The sequence below is a fragment of the Labrus mixtus genome, chromosome 16 (assembly GCF_963584025.1).
Source record: "Labrus mixtus chromosome 16, fLabMix1.1, whole genome shotgun sequence".
Classification (NCBI taxonomy): domain Eukaryota; kingdom Metazoa; phylum Chordata; class Actinopteri; order Labriformes; family Labridae; genus Labrus; species Labrus mixtus.
Window position 1 is genome coordinate 22,735,621 of NC_083627.1, and position 20,491 is coordinate 22,756,111.

The following is a 20,491-nucleotide window of genomic DNA, read 5'->3' on the forward strand; positions in this document are numbered from 1 at the left end:
ACAGTATCTTTTCCTTTCAGTATTAGCCAGTTGTGTTCAGAAAGCAGAACTATTCAAGTCTTCAGTTTGAGCCTCTTCAGCCCATAGGCTTTTTACTCAGCAAATTGTGGTAAAATAAGAAGAAGTAAGTAGTGTAGATGAACAGAATGATGAAAAAGAAAACAAAATAGAAAATCAAAGGCACCAGAAAACATTTTAAAAAACAGTAATAATGCTACCATTAAATGATTTTTGGTAACATAAACATATTTTACTATTAAGTACTGAATTTGCTAACCATGAAAACATAACTTTCTCAACATAATGAAAAAGCTTATACTGTCTACTTATACTATAGATTATACTGTAACAACACAGACAGGTTCTTAGCCGCAGCTTTAAACAGAACAGTTTGCCTTCAGGAGCAGAACAGTCCAGATTACTTTTTTTATTTTTAATGATGTTATTTATGAGACACATTTAAGGATGTATTCAGGTTAACATTTCTATCAGTCCTAGTTCACAGGGATTCTGTGAAGTTTTGCTCTCCATCCTCCTGGGCACAACCTTAGGACCCCTGAGATCTGAAAGGAAAAAACTTGAAAAGTCAATGATGTAATGAATGGAGTGGATCTTCTACATCAGTGCCATTTCCTAGCATACTGTATTCCTCTCCAGGGGAAAATACCTTAACTTTAACAGTAAAGGCAGCGGTTATTCCCAAGAAACCCATTGGGTATTCTCATGTATACATTGTTACAATCTTTCCATTCTCTATTTTCACACATAAACTGTGTCACCCAGCTTTTTTGAATAGCCTAGATGAGATCTTACACGTTATTCACCAACAATGGTGCAGTAGTGACAGCTTGTAGTACAGTTGAAAACAATGAGAATCATAACAGTACTTCTATTTTCTTTGAGGTCAACAGTCCCCCTTGAGGACTCATTGTTCCAGAGAGCCGTTTTTCCTGCTTTCTTAATGTAGAAAATAAAGTACAACTACTTATCAAGTGTGTGTGTGTGTGCGTGTGTGTGTGTGTGTGTGTGTGTGTGTGTGTGTGTGTGTGTGTGTGAGGGAAGTGTATAGGAAATGCTTCTGACTCTCAGTAGCTGTGTGACTAAATTTAGAGTCTTGTGCCTCCTCTGTCCAACCGTCATATGCAGGGCTGGACTGTCAGCCGATCAGGAAAGAGACTTGAGGCGGCTGAAGTTAACTGTAAATGATCTCTGCTGTTGGGCTGATCTGAGAATAACACATTTGTTCTTCACACGCCCCTAAAACAGGGCGGCTAAAAATACCCAGCTAATACAGAACAGAGGTCAAGGAAGTCCAAAGTTTTTTTTTTTTGTTATCATTTTGATTGATATGCTTAGATTTTGTTTTCTTTCTGGAGTCTTTTTCAAAATGAACATCTAATGAGATTAAATTTAAACTTTATAAGTATACTGAGAGAACAAATTGAGGGCATCTGCTAAACCTACTGTAAAAACCACACTCCACTGTGAACACTAACTTCCCCATCCTCCCCTGAAAAAAATGTTGATGACTCCTCCACAACATACTGACACTAATTCATTTCACCCGAACAATAAACAATGTGATCAAATTTGACAGAAGGGTTACCACAGTCAAAATTTCAATGCATTTCCATTTCCGACTTGTTTTTCGAGTCATATACCCTTACAGGCTTTTGACCCTTTTTCATCTGCTTCCTGCACTCAGCAGATGAAGCTGGGGCCCAATATCAAATCATTGTCTATTTGATTATGAGATGTGTCTGTTTGATTGTCTATTTGGAGAGCAGCACCTTCTTTATTGACTTAGTGCCTGACAGAAACCCCCCACCACACACATACACAAACACACACATTCACACTCATCCTCCCCTAAAGTAATTCTGCTCTGTGACATGGTCTGTCAGATAATTACAGGAGTGTGCTGCAGTCACTTTCCCTTTGAGTTTACTTTAATGAGCTTTGTCATGTCTTTGTGAACAAGTGGTGCTGTTAACAAACACCTTACTGGACTGAATTTTTAGATTACCCGAATAAAGGCTGTAAATCTCACTAGTGGTGTTATTAAAAATATTTTTGCATTCTCTTGATAGCAGAAAGAGCATAGATGAGCTGCAGTATCCTGAATAGTAAACCAACAAATGACATCAGCTCTCAGTGTGGACAACGCCTTCTTGCTTCCCCTTATTAGAGATGCTTTTACACATAAATTGTGCTTTTTTTTTTTACAGCCAGTTCTTCTCATGCTTTGCCTCACATACTTTCAGGGTACCACCTGTCAAAGAGTTGTACAAGATACAAATCAAATTCTGAAGAATATTGCCAGTTTACAAGAAAGATCAAACATGTTAAATATTCATCGGTCCTACCTTCGGGTGTAGGAAGAAATGGAGGCACTCTATTTAGGAATAACCAAAAACAAACTGAGCAGTTGATTAGAAATAGATTTTTTTTTTTTTTAAATGGAACTCATGAACATGCTTGATAAATGATACCTAAATTATCAGATTCATCATTATTTTCATAACAGAAAATTAAACATTTATATATATAAAAAAAGCAGGGACATGGACATAATCCAATATTTTTTATGCTCATACTTATTTAGACCTCTTTAATTATACTTAAGCACCTTATTTCAACTTCCCTGTGAATTACACAGCACACCTGAGTTTTTGTTATCCTCTGGCGCCCTCTTGCGGGCCTAACTGAGAAGTGCCAGCTTCAGTCACAGCTGAGGTCACAACAGAAAACATGGCGGCGTCCAGGAAAGCAACCGTGGTGTTGAAGACTGTGAAGAAAATAGCGATTCAGTTTTCCGCGTTTGAGTCTAATGTTCGGTCCACACGGTAAGAATAGCCCGTTAAATGTCTTGTTGTGGTGTACAGTTTATTATACGAGACTTCACAGTCGATAAAAGCTGTGACTTGAAAATGAGTCGACCATTAACCTTATCCACCAGTCACCATCAGGTGATTTACATTATCTAGACTATATCAGCTGTATGTGTTAGTGTTTACGGTGTATTTTAATAAGAAACATAACGTTCATTTTACTGCAATGATTAGACTTGAGTGCATTTGTGGAGAGGTCGGACACACACACACACACACACACACACACACACACACACACACACACACACACACACACACTCTGTAGCAGCTAGTAGTAGCGCACACACTGCAAACACATCTTGGGTCTTCTATTTTCTTCCCTGCAAGACATTTACAGTTAGCCTGCCTTCAGTTTCAGTCTAATTTCGTTCATATACCTATAACAATCTAGAACATTGATTCCCGAAGTGGGTATACCAAAGACTGTAAATAATATACAGTCATACAGTCTATGGGGGACACCCAACCACAGCTTTAAAAATATATATAATAATATATAATCATTTCAAAAAGCATATTTTACCTGTATATGTTAAAATACATTTTTATATAAGTATTCAAATTTTAAATAAAATCATAGTCATGAAGTCAAATATATGCCTTACACACACAGATGCACATATCTGTGTCTATTTATTAAGTTTTGTTTGTCCACTCAGAGCTAAAGTCTATACATGGAATAGAGTCCCCCCCCCCCCAATAAATGACTAGGCTAAGTGAATGTTATTGCTTTTAGGCTGTTGAATTATTTTGTGTTCATCTTCTGTGTTGCCAGTGCTTAGATAGGTGTATTAGTGTGTGTGCATGCACATTTTAATGCTTTGACCACCCCTAGGGGACAGTGGGGGGGTCCTCAGTCTCTGGCACCTTTTATTTTGGGGGTCGTGGGCTGAAACATTTGGGAACCCCTGATCTAGCCTACTCCATATATGAAATGATCAGTAGAGATTTTTTTCTCTCAATCTCATTATGTGATCTAGCCTGGCTATATTTTAAATAAAAAGATTGAATTTGATTTGATTTTTAAAAATGTAAATAAAGATTCAGACTCACTTACACTTAAACTGATAAAAGTACTGTTAATCAACTAAATAATCAACCGTCTCTTTTATTTTTAAAATGTATTTATGGCTGTATCTGATTAAAATGAAGTAGCTGTCATGCTCTCCGTATTTGTTCTCCGATGTGCAGACGAGGTGCGTCACTTTTTTATTTTTTTTCTCGAATGCGCCTGTTTGTAAACTGAGCACGCTTCATAATAACATAGAGCCATGATGAATGTGCTGTATTACGACGTTATGAGGCCTACAAGAGGCCCGGTTTGTGGGGCGGCGGGGGGCAATCATGCTTCAGCACTGTACGGTACGTATAGCCAGTGTGACCGCGCCCTAAACCCCTCTATTTCAACCCTATTCAGAACAGGCTGTTTTTGTGTCTGTAGCTTTAAATGTCAGTGACCACGCCCCTCTTGATGGGCTTGGGTGACTCGGGCTTTCTCTGTCCATGCCCAATTGTTTACGGTGAGAAGGCAGACTCAGAGGGCAGAACAAACCTAGCTGTGACACCCAACTGGGGCAGGGGTTACCTCCCTTTATGAGGTCACAAAGGGAAAATCTCGAAAACGACCTGTTTGAGAACACATTTTCTGAAAAAGTGGAGCAGGCAAAAAACTGAGAGGATGGACTTTTCTCATCATTTGAGGGTTTGTAGAAAGACTAGAGACACAGACATGTTAGTGTTAAAAAAACATGGTAAAGTGTATTTATTATAAAATGTGACCTTTAACCTCCTCTTTTTGGCCCCACAGGGAGTTTCTCGCCAAGGTGGGATCAGAAAAAGCCAGAGCTACTAACATAAACTGTGAGGTGATATCCACAGTGAAACACGACAAGTCTGAACCTGTAGTGGACATAACCTATGGCAAGTATTAGCTGACTTTATCCAAATGTATAGGATATGATATTTTATTACTAGTGGGACTTTTCTAAAGATTGCTTAATCCAGTAAACATGTGTACAGCTGTTATCAGTCAGTGTTATTTTTAGTCTCCCTTATCCTGGTTATTTTTTTATCCAAATAGGGACAACATGTGTTGTTAATGTTTACTCAACTGTGTGAACCTCTCAATCCTCATGGCTAGTTTTCACTTTTTCATGGTATAATTTCACAATTATACCATGTCAAATTTAAATGTCTTACTAAATATGGTTAGTTTTTATCAAAGGAAGAATGTTGAATATTTCTCCTGGAAACATCTCAAGAAGATGAAATGAAAGGAAATGTTTTCACAGTGACACAATCAGGAAGTTGTGATGGACAAACAGAGTTATAAGTAACTAAAAGTAACAACTGAAGGCAACAAAATGAGTGTGAAGAACACATTAACATTATTGTGACCCTTTGTCTTGAGCAAGTGCTTGCAGACAACATTCTGACCTCTTTTTAAAAAAATATTGCAGTAGGTCTAAGTTGGCTCTGTCTCTTAAAAATCCAATGAGATATTTTTGTTCATAAACGGATGATACTGAGTAAGAGGTATTTGACCCAGTGAAACCACTGTGGTGTACTGGTGGGTGGAATTGGGAAAGAGCAAGTTGCACTGTAAGTCCAGCATCAGGTTTTTCTTGGATATAGAGACAAGTTTCCCTTTGGCCCAGAAAGACTGCCAGTATGTACGACTCATAAGTTTTGTAATCCTATGCTGATGTTGTTACTGGATGATGATAATGCACCTAAAGTCACACCCAATGACTCAAGTGGTTAACAAAAGTGAAAATGTCTGCCATAGGTCAGCAGATGTTCTCCATTGTGTGCGTCCTCACTTTTGCTCAGAGTAACTTTTCACCTTCTTGTAGGCATTGTGTCGTCATGAGATTGTGTCTTTGTTTTTTTCTCTACTACAGTAGATGGAGAGAGGCTGCTGATGAAGGGAGCTAAGCTGACCAGCAGTGAGATGCTTAACACGTTTCAGTCCCTGTGCACAGCCAAGGATCCACAGGCCAAAACTGCAGCGAAAAAATAACGTTAATCTAACCCCAAATATGTCTGTGTTGAATTTCTCTGAACGTTTAAAGTATTTTGTTTGAGGTTTATAATAAAAGTATTTCACATGAATGCGATGGTTCTGGTGTAAATTGCCCTTTGAATTCTGCATTGATTGTGGTTTGACGTAATTGGGACAGGGATGGCTGAAACTCCTCTTAGATTCCTGATTCTAAATTCATCATCCATGTCATGATTCAATCTCAGCAGATGTTCCTGGCTGTCAACACACCTTTCTACCATCAAACTGTAAAAAAAAATCACACCCTCTTGTTAAGTCGAATTAATTTAAAAAAAGACGTTACCCCCATCAGCTGGGATCAGTGCAGAGCCATGATGTGTTCTTTCATAATGTACCTTTTTTCCCCTGATAACAGAGAGCATCCAGTGTTTGAGAGGACATTATGCAAGCTCCAACCTTTGACACAGCGGCCTCAGATGTAATTTGGCACAGAGTTTTAGATGTAGCTCCACTTAAAAAAAAAAGAAGAAAAAAAAAAAGCCCTTTACAACCAGTCACACTTAACTGAATTCCTGTTTCCTCTATTAGCAACACTCTGTACATAAGCATCTGGAACTTAAATGATTTTCTCCATAGACACTGTGTTCCTGATGTTTTTTTTAAAACCTTTACTTACGTCACTTGCATGTCTTTACTGCTTACAACTAATTGATTCTTTATAAATCTGGTAATAGCTAAATAGCTGTAAATAATTTCATACCACTGATAATCAGGTCGTTCATTTTCTTAATCCGTTATTTCAGCCTATCTTGCTTCTTACATCCTAACAAGCCATTAAGTCTGTACAAGTAATCTTGAAATCATCAAAAGAGATTTAAAAGTGATTTTATGAACTAGACAGAAGTTGAAAATGACAATTAATGGCACATTTATTTTTTAATCTAGCCTGCCTGCAGCTCATATGGAGAGAAAACAGAAGTTAAAACCATCTTATTCTTTACCTACTGGGCAACCCAAATGTCTCTTGGCTTGTATTTTTTTTAAATTTTTTTTTTACATTTAGCACTGGCATTGTTAACTAAAGCAGGGGAATATGTTCAGTAAATGAAATAGGGGTAAGCGTTCACCCATCATGCCTCTGGAAGTTTTCAGCTGGCAGTAAGACTAGCCTACTGGGGTATTTTATTTGTGTAATGATAGGCATGATAACAAAATAACCATTGTCTGCCTCGGTTTACTGACCACTATTTTGAAAAATGTCCAACACATTGAAGTAATAGATACCTATAAAGCCAAAAAAAAAAAAAAAAAATACAAACAAAACAAAAAATAAATATCTTGCAATTTTATAGACAAAAGAAAAACGTTTGGAAAGCACTTTTTATGAGCAACAAAAAATTTAGTTAGGCTACAGATAGTAGCTATAGGGAGGCTGGAGGCGGGACTTCAATGAGCTGTTGTGTGACGCAGCTGTCTGTGATTGGCTCCTGCTGCGTTGCTGGATGTCGCGGTGACCCTTTAAAAACGCTCCGACGATGTTCCCACACTCTAGGCGGGTTTGAGTCCAGAGTCTGTCCACAGGTCGTTGTTGAGGATATCACGTCTAAAAAAAACAACTGCAAAAATGGTTGAGAAGTTTGTCGGGACGTGGAAGATGGTTGCCAGCGAGAACTTTGACGAATACATGAAAGCAATTGGTAGGCAAATTATTCTTTATTATTAAATATTGTTATGTTGATTAAACTGATGTTTACGTATACTAATGTTTTTGAAGACACTAATAGTGTGTTCTAGTTATTTATAGCGTTTTTGAATTGTACAGTGTCTAGTGGAAATATTTAATATAAATGGTGATTTGATCATATTCGTGTAATTGGTCTAAACGTTTTTTATATAACATTTTGATGACGTTTCTGCACTGCACAGGTGTGGGATTTGCGACCCGGCAGGTGGGAAACAGGACCAAACCCAATTTGATAGTGACCGTGGACGATGATGGGACGGTTTGCATTAAGTCTCAGAGCACCTTCAAAACGACCGAAATCAGGTTTAAGCTGAACGAGCCGTTTGAGGAGACTACTGCTGACGACAGGAAGACGAAGGTAAGTTAAAGTTCTCTGATGAGAGAAACCCCCCCCCCCCCACACACACAAATTTAATCTTCTCTCTTAACATTTCTGTGCTGGAGTTAAAAGCTGGTCTGTGTTGTGTGCATTGCAGACCGTGGTGACTCTGGACAATGGTAAGCTGGTGCAGAAACAATGCTGGGATGGCAAAGAAACGAATATCGAGAGAGAGATCACAGACGGGAAATTAATAGCGGTAAGAAAATTATGTCTGACTTTTCTTTTTTAAATGAGGAAGATAGCATGCTGACTTGGTATTAACTAAGCAACTCTGGTCAGAAACCTATAACTAGTTTATACAATTATTAATATAGACACTTCATCACTCCTTGTATCCTTGCATCTTGCACGGGGAATTGTAATCAAGTTTTAATAAATGTAATATGTAGGCCTACACAATGGATACATTTCAAAATATTTTTTGTAAACATTTAAACCCACATTCTGTTTGAGAAACTTGCATCTAGTGGTAAATAAATGTTATACAAAAGGTGGAGACTATATAATTCAGCACTATAAATACAAAGCATCCCCCTAATGTGTTCTTCCAAAGAGTGCAGATATGTTTTAAACGATTATAAAAGTCCAATAGATGATAATCCACTCAGATCTTTGCAGACACACCTACAAGTGAATGGGATTTTACTACAGATTAACTATAGGAAGAGTAGGTAAAAGAGAGATAAGTAAACAAAAGGCAGAATTCTTCAATAACATATTTCGATCTATTTTAACCTTATGTTTGCACTTCCTGTCCTTCTTGCTCCACAGAAATGCGTCATGGGAGACGTGGTGGCAGTGAGGACGTACGTCAAGGAGGCATGATGTGCGCCCCTACAGCCCTCTCTTTAGATGCATTGCTGGATGACAGGCTCAGTTCAATGAGCGTTTAATATCAAGCTAAGAGTCAAGGCGTGTTCTGCTCTTTTTTTTTTTTTCTTTCTTTATCTTCCCCGTGTTGCCAAAATTTAAATTTTTTGTGCCCTTGTTTCTCCAACATGACACATTCGGGTTCATTTGGAATTGTTGTGGTTGATTTGAATAAAATTGAACTTTGTCAAAATGGTGTCTCTGAGACTTTTTGTTGTACATCTTGTCAGGCATTCTCGAAAGCATTACTTTTACTAGGGCATGCCGAGGTATGCTATTTAAGGAAAAGTGCTCTAATGGGAACATACCAGCCAATCTGACAAGCTAATTTCCTGGTTTTAATGTTTTTTTCCCCCCTTCCTTAGTGGATATCTCAGCAATCACTTTTTACAGCTTTTGCTTGTACACTTCTTTCAGCCTTCCTTATTTTGGCCAGAAAACAAAATCTTCCAACAAGGGTCAAAAGGTCACCTCTCAGCCGTTGTGATGATGTATGATGTGTGTTGGCAGGGGCTCCTTGAGGAATGTGAACTCTTTTTAGAAGTATAAAGAGCATCATGTAGGGAGGTCAGCGAGCAAATGTTCCCCCCTTGAACATTTCCCATTGCTGCGTGCACTGGCCCTCTGTACGTACATGGAGACACAAAAAGCATTATGGGTAGTCCCCACCCTTTGGCTGCTGATCAAGTGTTTGTGTGCTCCTCTGTGTTATGGTGGTAGGATTGTTCCAGAGGCATCGTCTGCTTTCTCATGACAGGAAAAAGGAGATGACAGCACTGATTGGAGGTAATAGTTTGAACAGGTGACAACAATGAGTGAAATAAATTATGTTCCTTTCTGTGTGGACAATGGTCCGGCAAAAGTCAAGGACGTACAGTACTTCAACTTATGGAGGGTCGCCAAGGGGATGAGAACACAATGGACAGCTAGGAAAGGTCACTAAAGTGTAGAGTTGTGTCATTGGACATGTTAATGCTTTTTTTAAATGGAGGTACCATTTCCTTAACATCTAACATTTAACCCAATCACGTCCAAGACAAAGAAAACAACTGATAATATATAGCCTTTAACTGCTCCAAAAACACCGGCCCTCCTCCAGGGTCCCCTGAATCCAGTAGTGTAGTGAAGGGTATAAGCACTTATTCTTCAGTCTCCATGGGGTATACCCTTCTGAATCTCCTCTGATTCCCACCATTGATTGACTGACCATATTCAAGTATGCTGCCTTTTTTTCCCTTGTATGGTGAAGGGATGACCCTCCCTACTCGGCCTCCAATTGGCTAGTACGCACTGACTGAATATGCAAGAGTACTCACTGTTTATACTCCACTTTAAAAATATATTTGGGGAAAAAAATCAAGAGTTGAACAACTTCTTTAGGCACCACTACAGTACTATCTGAACCCCTTTGAAAAACATCTAAAGGGTGTTTTATAATTCTGTCTGGTAGAGGGTTCAAAGGTATTTGTAACTTATTTATATCATGTTGTGGACACTATAAAAGGTTTGGTGTATGATACATTATAATGTAACTTTTATTGATGTAACAATATTATATTTACAATTAATATTTTTATTACAAGTACATTTAAATGTGTCTGCATTCATGTAGCCTATCTTTTTACTCTTTCTTGCTTTTAAATTGGTCGTAAAAAGCATATAATGGAACAAATATATATATTACACGGATCGCAATTGACTTGCAGAATAAGTGATCTTCAAATGAAAGTTATTTCACTTCACTTTTAAAACAACATATTTAATGTGTTGTGTTGTGCTGCACTGTTTCTAGGACACCCAAAGATAACAGGATACCCCAAAAGGTTCATCCGGTCATGCCAAAAAATCTTCACTTGTGCCAAAAATTGTATCAACTTTTGCTTATGTTTGACTTTACAATGAAACACAAAGGAATAGAGACTTTGCACAACTGTATTTTGAAAATATCTTGCAAGGCTTCAATGTAATACGTCAACTTGAATACTCTGTTTGGCCAGGCTTTTGTACATGAAGGAAACTAAGATAATAAAAACTGAGGGGTAGGGCTGTTTACATGTTTGATCCTAAAAGTAAAACCTAAGTCTTCATCAATGTCATCAGAAGGTCTCCTGCTTTTATTCCTGATTTTTTACGTCTGTGAGAATACTGTTCAAACGCTGGGTATTCCACGAGCACAAAGTCTGATCATTTTCTCACAGTCAGAGAGAAAAGATCACATCTGCTCCGGATTGTCTTACAGGTGCAGTGCTTGTGATCCACAGGCGTCTCCGTCACATTGTTTAGATAACTGCGGGGAATCGGGGCAGCTCTACACCTCCCTGTCTTATCTCAGACATTCTTGATTTGATGGCGCACACTTAGTGTTTTCACATTTATTAAAATAGGACGAGGGAACATGAAAACTTCATGACATCTTAAGAAAATTCAGGCTGTATTATGCAGTTTCTTTCACACATATTTCAATGGGGATCCTGCACATGTATTAAGAACAAACAGCCATAAACATGAACAGTGTGCATGAGGCTGACCATCTGAAATAATACTCTGATAGCTTTCGGCCAAACAGGATAGAAATGAGAGGAAAGGTCCTGCTCCTCCTCTCTTGCCAACATTGGACAGAGACAAACATTACATCAGCAGAGCTGTTTCAGAGGGAGGCTTAGGAAGCTGTACAGGAAAGAAAATGATAGTGAGAAGCTCGCTGAGAGTTAACTGGCAGATGTGAAAACTCACAGATAAATCAACATTGTAGTCAGCCTTGTCCTCCTTAAGGTTTGTGTGAATCCATGTACAAAATCAGTGTAAAACATCATGAAATATAAACAGTATTTGCATATGCTGCTTATTTTCCTGCTAAAAGTGACTCCTTCACTTCTTAAACAATGAAAAGTTCTGATTGTTTACCCCACCGTGTTCTGTTTGTATGTGCTTCATTGTGTATGTTTTCTCCTGCCTGATCGATAGACAAAGATATCTTGTTAGCACAGAGACTATCTCAGACTTCAAAAAAATGAACTAACATCCTTTGCAAAACATCTGGAAAACTCCACTTGAACTTCAGAAATGTTGACACCCTTCCTCTGCTTGTCCTAAACTCTGTCGGACACAAACAGCTTTCATGTTAAAGTGCATCAGCAAGGCTAAGGACAAAGGATGGATTAGAAGAAGAAGAAGATGTACTTTATTTTAATATATAGGGGAAATTCAATTTTACACTCTGTTACTGAGACATACTGCACACACAGCGAGCGCTCCTGAGCTGGTGGGAGGGTCGGTGCCTCGCTCAAGGGCACCTCAGCAGTGCTCAAGAAGTGAACTGGCATCTCTCCAGCTACCAGACCAATTCCCAGACATAGTCCGCACCGGGACTTGAACCGGCAACCCTCCGGTTTCCAACCCAAGTCCCGCCTACAGACCTGAGCTTCTAAACTTAATTTTAACTTCCAATGAAGTTGCAATAAAACTGATGGAGGCCGGGCTTCCGTAAGTTGAGGAGAAGCTTGTGCAGAGCGCCTAAAAGTTTCAGTCAAAACAACGTAATCAGTAATGCAGAGAACAGAGATTTGACTTTCCAACAAGGAACACAGGATATATAAACTTGAGTAATGAAGAAACTCAGGGAGAAAATATATCCAGCTCAGAGTAGTGAAGATACAGTAAGGTGTTCTAAGAAGTACGTTTATTTCCTTCAGGGAGACAGCTGTGGAGACAAGCTGGGATGTTTGAATGAAGGCGATGTACAGAAAAGTGTATTTTTTTAATATTCAGTCATAAACTTAAACTGGACAATTTAAATCTTCAACTAATCTGTATAATTAGACTTTATTATCCAGGAACAAAGACACGTTTTCAGCCCTAACTCTGTGGTAAAACAGTCAAATCTGAATCTGTTTGTGTCAGCATTTCACAATGACACATACACACACAAAAAGAAAACAGTCTGGACTTTGGCTTAACCTCATCTGGATTTCAGCCCTCTTACTATGTCCTAATGTTGTGTCTGACACACTGGTTTCAGGGACTTTGAAGGAAAACAGATGACAGCACAAATCCTCCCCCAACGGTAGTTTTTTTTCTTTAACAAAGATTTTTGTTAAAGGGTGGGACGACCTTCGGATCAACCTCTGCCGGAATACATCTCACTGACTCTAGGAGGATTTCTGGGAAGTTAAAACGGCTTCAAATTCACTCGAATCGTTAAACACACATCTCCCCAGGACCTACCTTAACCTCTTCTGACCCAGGATAAGTGTCCAAGGGTTACCACACATCTGAGCAGCAACTATGTTAGCCACACAGATCTGTAGGGGGAGTCTAGCTGCCATGCCACAAGCTGCCTTTACTCTAAACCTCACAGTTATACTTCAGAGTGAAATCTGATTTATCAACAAGTCTGTGAATGTTATGCAAGCTGTGCTCAGTCTGGTGGCACAGAGGCTGCCCCATTTGTCTGTGTTGTCTCGCCAAAACACTCCAAAAATTACAGGAATTTAACTAACCCTTTTGGTATGTTCACTTTTTTGGACCCTTTGGTACTATTCGGGTCAAATTGACCTGGGACATTATTGGGGTTATAAAAGTTCTACAGAAATACTGTAAGAAATACAGAACAATCCTTTACATATATTTTCTTTATCCCAATTCCAATCAATATAGATAACATTTGTGGTAATGTTTGTAATTTCAGATCACATTTAACAATGACAAATGGGCTGTGGCTCAGTTGGTAGAGTCGTCGCCTCTCAACCGGAGAGGGTTCGATCCCCACCTGGGCAACATGTCCAATGTGTCCTTGGGCAAGACACTTAACCCTGAATTGCTCCCCCTGCTTCAGTGGTGGTGTATGAATGGGATTAGTTACTTCTGATGGATGATACTACATAGTGATCACTACCACCAGTGTGTGAAAGTGTAGGTGTGACATGTGGTGTAAAAGTGCTTTGAGTAGTTGGAAGACTAGAAAAGCGCTTTACAAGCTCAAGTCCATTTTCCATACCGTTTTTGAATGATAACATGATATTACGGCCAGAATTGTATCAATTGAATTGTAAAGAATGATGACATGATACCATGAACATGAGTCAAAGCCATTCATGTTACAGGGATACTGGTACCATCCCCAGCGGTTATCAGTTGAGCAGGGGGGGGGGGGGGGGGGGGGGGTGAGTCATTGGAGCTGAAAACCATACAATCTGTTTATTCTGTTATATCTGGAAATATATGTGTTTCGGGGCTCTACCTGGATTCAAACCAACTTCAGCTCTTGTTTTAAATATTTGGCTTCCAAAAGAAAGAGGTCAGAGACTGACTATAGCGACTAGCGGCTCATCTAAAGACTGGGGACAGAGAGTCAAGACCCCAGAAGTAGATATGAAATGAAATTCTTGATCAGAACAATGAAGATGTCCTTAAATTACACTTTTAATCAAAGCTTTTCAAATGGTTCGGAGCCTGCTGAAAACACAACTTCTGAAGGTATCAGTACTGTATATGAGGAAGTGTATTTTGCCTTTGAGGACAGCACAAAGAATCACTGTTGTTCAGCTCATCCCAGCAGGAGTTCCTGTCGAGGCTAAGCTTAGCGCAAGAGAAACCCCTGTGAGTTATTGTAAAGCTCCGAGGAAGGATGGTGGAAGTCTTTAAAGTGAGACTACACAAACCACCCCCCCCCCCAACACAATGGCTTTTACCCCCAGAGAGCACTGAAACCTAAAGAACAGCTTCTATGCATAGAAGGAGTGTGTTTATCTGCCTGTTCTTCTGTCCATTTGAAAAAAAACAGACGACAGACTTTCCTGGACATTAAAAAGTCAGGAAGTCGTCACAGTCTTGAGCCAATCCGCTTCTTCTTCTACCGAGCTGTTTGACAGGACATGTGATCTATAAGCCGGAGGGGATGAAGGTGAGGAAGGTTATGAGTCCCTGTGTGAATGTACAGTGTGTGTAAGTGTTATTAAACCAGAGGAGAAATAACATACATTAGATCTCTGTTTGTTCATATCAAGCATTCTTTGTGCTCAACCCACAGAAGAACTCAGTGACTTTGTAACAGAAATTTCTGTAAGGGGGATTAAACTTCAAACCCCACAATTTTACACAATTAAATCATTGAAAAAAAATGCTTTTTTTGATTCCTCAACCCCAAGAAGGCTGCAGACGTATTAACTTAAACATTAAGATATAATATCGAAGCCTTAATGTAGGCTATAAAAATCAGACAAAATCAACCCCCTCTCATGAAATTGGTCATCGGATGTTTGTCATATGAGACTGGCAGCAGACATCACAGTCTGAGACCGACTGTCTTGTAAGAAAGAAAAACATCCACTTGCTTGTGCCAGACAACACAGGAGTCTGGTTGTTTCTCTTCAGCTCAAAAAAAAAAAAAATCAAGATTTAAACTCATTCAAGAGAAAAAAGTAATGAAAAATGTGTGCTTTATATACCATAAGTATGCACCTAAACACACACTGACCTTCTAGTGCAGGTAGAATGGCTGAATAGTGGGGATACTTTTAAGGTCGTTTAAGGTGGTTTCTATAGTTTACACTACTTTATCAGGTCACGTAGCTGCAGACAGAGGCAGGGGATTAGAAAACACAAAGCCAAACTTAATACATCTCATTTATCCCTTTGTGTTCAGTACAGAGTGTGTATATTTGTCTGTTCTTGAGGAGACTTAGTCAGAGTTCGAATAAGGTGAATAATGTTTAAACGGGGTCAAATCAACAAAAACAGAGAGCACAGAACAGATTGGTCCTGAAGCCCATGTGTTAGAAATATTGGAATCAAATTCAAGGTCAGTTAAACTGTTTAGATACATAATGATATGCTACATATTGTCTATCACAGTTTGGATGTTGCCTCGGAAACTTTTAGTTAAAACATCAAAAGACATCAGGGAAGTTGGCCTGATGGACACTTTGAGACGTGCTGAAGGCAACAGACATTTCCCAACAATACACTGCAGAGATAACCTCATCCTGTGATAGGGGACAGGAAGCTTTTAGTCACAGAATGACCTTTCTCCAAGTGGCTTTTGAGACCCAAATAATAAACCTCAGTAAACTCACTGAGATTTATTAAACCACCACAAGTTTTCTTTGAATACATTTACTTTAATATACATATTTCAAAGGTGCATATATAGTTTTGTTTAGGACTGCATTATATTATTAAGATAAGCTGTATCACTATTATTCTTAGGTCTGTGGGTTTACAGCTGTTTGTGTCGCTGCCCGTGTGAAACTCACCGGGACACGACTCAGCTGACTTCCCCACAATGCACAGCTGCACGTTAAACACACAAGCACCTTCTGTGGGCTGAATCTTTTGTCGGCTCCTTTGCTCTTGTCAGGCACTCTTGAAGGAGGAAAAAAGCAGAAGGGAGAGTAGAGCATGTGACTAAACAGTCAAGATCCTGACACAAAGTGAAATGGAATAAGAGACGGTGGAGATGAGGGGTTAAAGTGAGACATTGTGAAACATTCAGAGAAAGATATAAGACATCAGAATAACTCTTCGGGCTCACTGGTTTTCTGAGTTGTTTTTTTTTTTTGCCAGAATAAGAACTGATATATTCAAAAGAAGGCTGAACATTCATGATATTTTCTCCTGGACAGCCTGAAATGCACTGGGATGCTTTTTGCGTTTTGGACGAACTGCCAGAAAATGTTTGCGGTCAAAACATAAACCATACAACCTGAAATGGTGGAATTGGTACTCTAGTAAAAATATATTCAAAAAAATGCAAAATCAAAGCACTTGTACTTTTCTTTTCTTTTTTTGTGGCTTTGCTGTACATCTTCTCTTTTAGCCTGCACACAGTTGATCAAACTTTAAAGCTTATGATTGATTTTGTTTGGCAGATACATTTGGTCCCCCCCCCTTCTGTCCAGGCATATTCCCATCCTGCTTTATTCAGGTCTTCAGATCTAATATGTTTAAGAAACAACAAGGCATTTGTAACCAACTAAAATTGCTGCTGATGTGGTCTGAATCTGCTTTGGAACAGTACTAGTGAAACTGAGCCGTAACAAACATGAAGTGAAGTGGGTAAAGCGTTGGCCACCATAAAGCTTTCTGGTGTTAGAAGATAATGAAGAAAGAAGGAGGTTAGTACTTGAACTGTAACAAACAACTCACTTTGTCTACATGGTATGCCAACAGCATGCATGGTTAAAGAAAAAACAAGTACCTAGGCGTTAACACAACAGGAAATGAAAAGAATAAGTTGGAGGATAAAGAAAGGAGGGGAGTTTTCTTGAAGCGGGAGCCGGTGGGGGAGCTGCTGTACTCCTACTTTCCCCTTGGGTGTTCCTGTCAGGGCGTCAGGGAAGCAGACATAATTCACTTAATTGGTTCTCACTGTTACACCTAAGTCAGAGCACAATCTCAGAGGGATTTTTCTCCTCTCTGGGCCAAAGGTAGCAATGGCTTTCCTCTGCTGTCTCAGCAAGTGAAACAGTTTCTCCATTCAGTGCTTTGCTCCAGTCACATATTCTGTCTTATCTGACCGCTCAAAAGAGCATGCATCATCATTACCTTGTTAATTTGATGAACGAAGCTGATTTACAAGAGAAAATCAGAGTGCATGATTGACTTTAAAGACATTATAGAGTCTTTGATCTCTGCATGAAATCAGTGAATTAAATAGATGAATCATTTTACGACTGTAAAGAAGTACTTGAAACATGACATGCCAAGAATCCTCTTGAATGATTTCTCATTATACTGTAGTGTGTTCTAGTCTGTTGATGGATTTAAAGCATCACATAAACAGTCTCAGTGATTCATACATTAATCATATGACTGCACCCCTCCCCACCCTAAAATATGGGACCTCAGTGACCCCTTTCCCCACATTCCTTGGATGACTGACCAACGCTTTGTTCATTTTTGTTAACCTGCGACCCAGAGACACATTGTGATGGGGCCAAACCAGTGTGCTTTAACCTTTGGTCACACTATGAGCCCTAAACCAGTGCGTGGTCGTACGAGACACCTCATGAGAGTAGAAAAAAGCGAAATCTGCAGAAACTCAAATCTGGACTTCCTCATGGGCTTTCTGACAAATTTATCTAAATGATAAATTGAAGAGCACCAAAGTCTCTGCTTAATGTGTAGACATCCAATCACTGTTGGCTTAGACCTCCAAGCTTATCTATGGGCGCTCTATGTCAAAAGGCTAAATTCCACAAAACTGTAGGAGTCATTTAACTTCAATTAATGAACTCGTTTAATCCACTATGAATAGTTAACACTGACAGGAAGCCTGCTGAAAGGCAAAACCAACTTTTTGGACATTTCATGTATGTAAGTCAAGACAGTTTATAGGTAATAAAGTTTTCTCATAAGAACTCTGTTTTTTATTTCTTTAAACTACTTAGATTGTTAAGGACTAAGGCACTGATTTTCTAATCATGTACGGCAAACACATTGAGAACGGAACAGTTTGACATTTTGGGAACTATGCATATTTGCTCTTTTGCTTAATCAGATGGGAAGATTGATACTACACTCCTGTATGTCAGTTATATATTGGGATACAGCGAAAAGCTGGTAAGCTCTTTGTAAAGGTAGAGTCAGTAGAAATGTTCGTTGCAGCTTGTAAACACAACATTCAAAATGGGCCGCTCATCGACCCGCAGTAGTGTCCACTCACTGCAGGACGTAGTGTGTATGTTTACTACTTGTACCTACATTGCAAGATACTGCATGCCAATCAATCAATCAATCAATCAACTTTTATTTGTATAGCGTCAACTCATAACAAGTGTTATCTCGAGACACTTTACAAGAAGCAGGTAAAAGACCTTACTCATTGTTATGTTACAAAGATCCGGCCTATCCATCATGAGCACTTTAGCAAAGCAGCAAAAGTTACAGTGGTAAGAAAAAACTGCCTTATTAAAAGGTAGAAATCTTCGGCCGGATCCCTGGCTCATGATGAAACAGTCTTCACAGGCCTAGACTGCACCGGGCTTGGAAAGGGATAGGGGGAGAGATGGGATAAGATGCAGGAAGAGGGATAGAGAGCAAGGGGGTGGGGGGAGGTAGACCGTCCATCAGCAATCCGGTGGGGAGGGGAGGGGGTGTGGAGGGGTTGTTCTGGCAAGCCGTCAACCCACGATGCGGTGGGGAGGGGGTAGGGGTGGGGTAGGGGTTGTTCTGGCAAGCTGTCAACCGACGATCTTGAGGAGCCTAGGAGAGCTCAAGAGCTCCCAGGAAAGTAGGTGGTTAGTGACTGAGATTTATAGATAGATACATGCAGTAATATGATGTACTGTATATGCAACACAAGCTAACCACCGGCGCTTGGCACCTGCCTTTCCAACGGAAAACGCAGGTACGTGTCTTGTCATATTCTCCAGTTTGAATAACATCCAATTGCTGAATTGTAAACTCACCTCCGCGCTGTCATTGGCTGGAGGAAATACACAACAGCGCCCCGCCCAGAAACGCCCCATATCAACCAAATCAAACCAAACATGAAAATGGAGGCAAAGGACATGGTCTCTGCAAAAACACAATCACCACCACTATATTGTAATTTTTAGGAAAAAGCTACTGACCCTATCTTTAACATTCAGTCAAGTAACAATTGGAAACAGCTAGAATACACATTCTGCCAACCAGCACTTCTAAAACTCCAGCAGTTTTGTTGTAACCCTGAATTTGTCAGGCAGCCAGCAAAACTGCTCTCACTTGTTTCCTGCCTTTATGCCAAGCTAGGCTAGCTGCCGCTTGGCTGTAGCTACATCTTCAAGGTACATAAAAGGATATGAAAGTCATGTTGTTTACCATGTTTAATTCCTGTTGCCTTTTAACTTTAGAATACAATAGGATTTTTGATTGAAGCTCAATGCATTAATTGGTGGCTGTTAGCCTCTGCAACAGGAAAGTTAACGATGCCTGTAGCCATGTAATGCAGCCCTGACAAAGCATTTTCTGTTCAAGGTCTAAAAAATGTCAGTTGAGACCATATAAATACAACATATTTAGAGCAAATGCGAGAAAAAAAAGAGTTCCTAAAGTACTTTACTGAATGCTATTTGGTGACCTTGTCCCCTTAGTCTATGTCCAAAAGCTAAGAAACATCCAGTACACAGCAACCTTTTTGAAAGGAACCGTATGAACTATGTGAACCATCAGGTCAGTGAACACGTCGCTCACCCTCCTGTCTGTTTCACACTCAGTTGTCTGCATGGACTCTCTGAGGGGCAGTGGTCTGTTTGCATTGCATCCTGTTTGCACGCATACAGCGTATGTAGGCACTATTACAGTAATCATGTTGCAGTCATGGTATGTAACACATTTTCCCTGTGACATGAGTCAAAATGAACCGTTCATATCTCCCATCATGCAACTGCTACAGATGAAAAAAAGCATGACAGTCGCATGCCAATGGAGTGGCTCTTGTGTATGGTTAGAGTTAAAAAGAAACAATTTGTACCTTAAGGGATTAAACATCCCTCAAATGTTTTAAAGTTTCACTCAGTACAATGCAACTTTCTACACTGTATCCAAGTTGCTCATGTCCCGGCATTAATTGTGGTATAAACCTGTGTTGACTCAAGAGTAAAGGGAGATTAGTT

At 39.5% G+C, this 20,491-nt stretch overlaps 2 protein-coding genes across 2 annotated transcripts; both read left to right on the top strand.

Moving 5' to 3' along the window:
• The first annotated feature begins 2,704 nt into the window (after positions 1-2,704).
• On the top strand, positions 2,705-6,008 carry mrpl53 (mitochondrial ribosomal protein L53). The gene is made up of 3 exons (XM_061059155.1): positions 2,705-2,846; positions 4,702-4,814; positions 5,798-6,008. Exons 1-3 carry the CDS (start codon positions 2,752-2,754, stop codon positions 5,914-5,916), a joined length of 327 nt encoding a protein of 108 aa, XP_060915138.1. The 5' UTR covers positions 2,705-2,751; the 3' UTR covers positions 5,917-6,008.
• A 1,428-nt stretch (positions 6,009-7,436) lies between these two features.
• On the top strand, positions 7,437-9,087 carry fabp4a (fatty acid binding protein 4a). Its single transcript, XM_061059154.1, has 4 exons — positions 7,437-7,595; positions 7,825-8,000; positions 8,119-8,220; positions 8,796-9,087. The coding sequence occupies exons 1-4, from the start codon at positions 7,523-7,525 to the stop codon at positions 8,847-8,849; spliced, it is 405 nt and encodes a 134-aa protein (XP_060915137.1). The 5' UTR covers positions 7,437-7,522; the 3' UTR covers positions 8,850-9,087.
• The last annotated feature ends 11,404 nt before the right edge of the window (positions 9,088-20,491 follow it).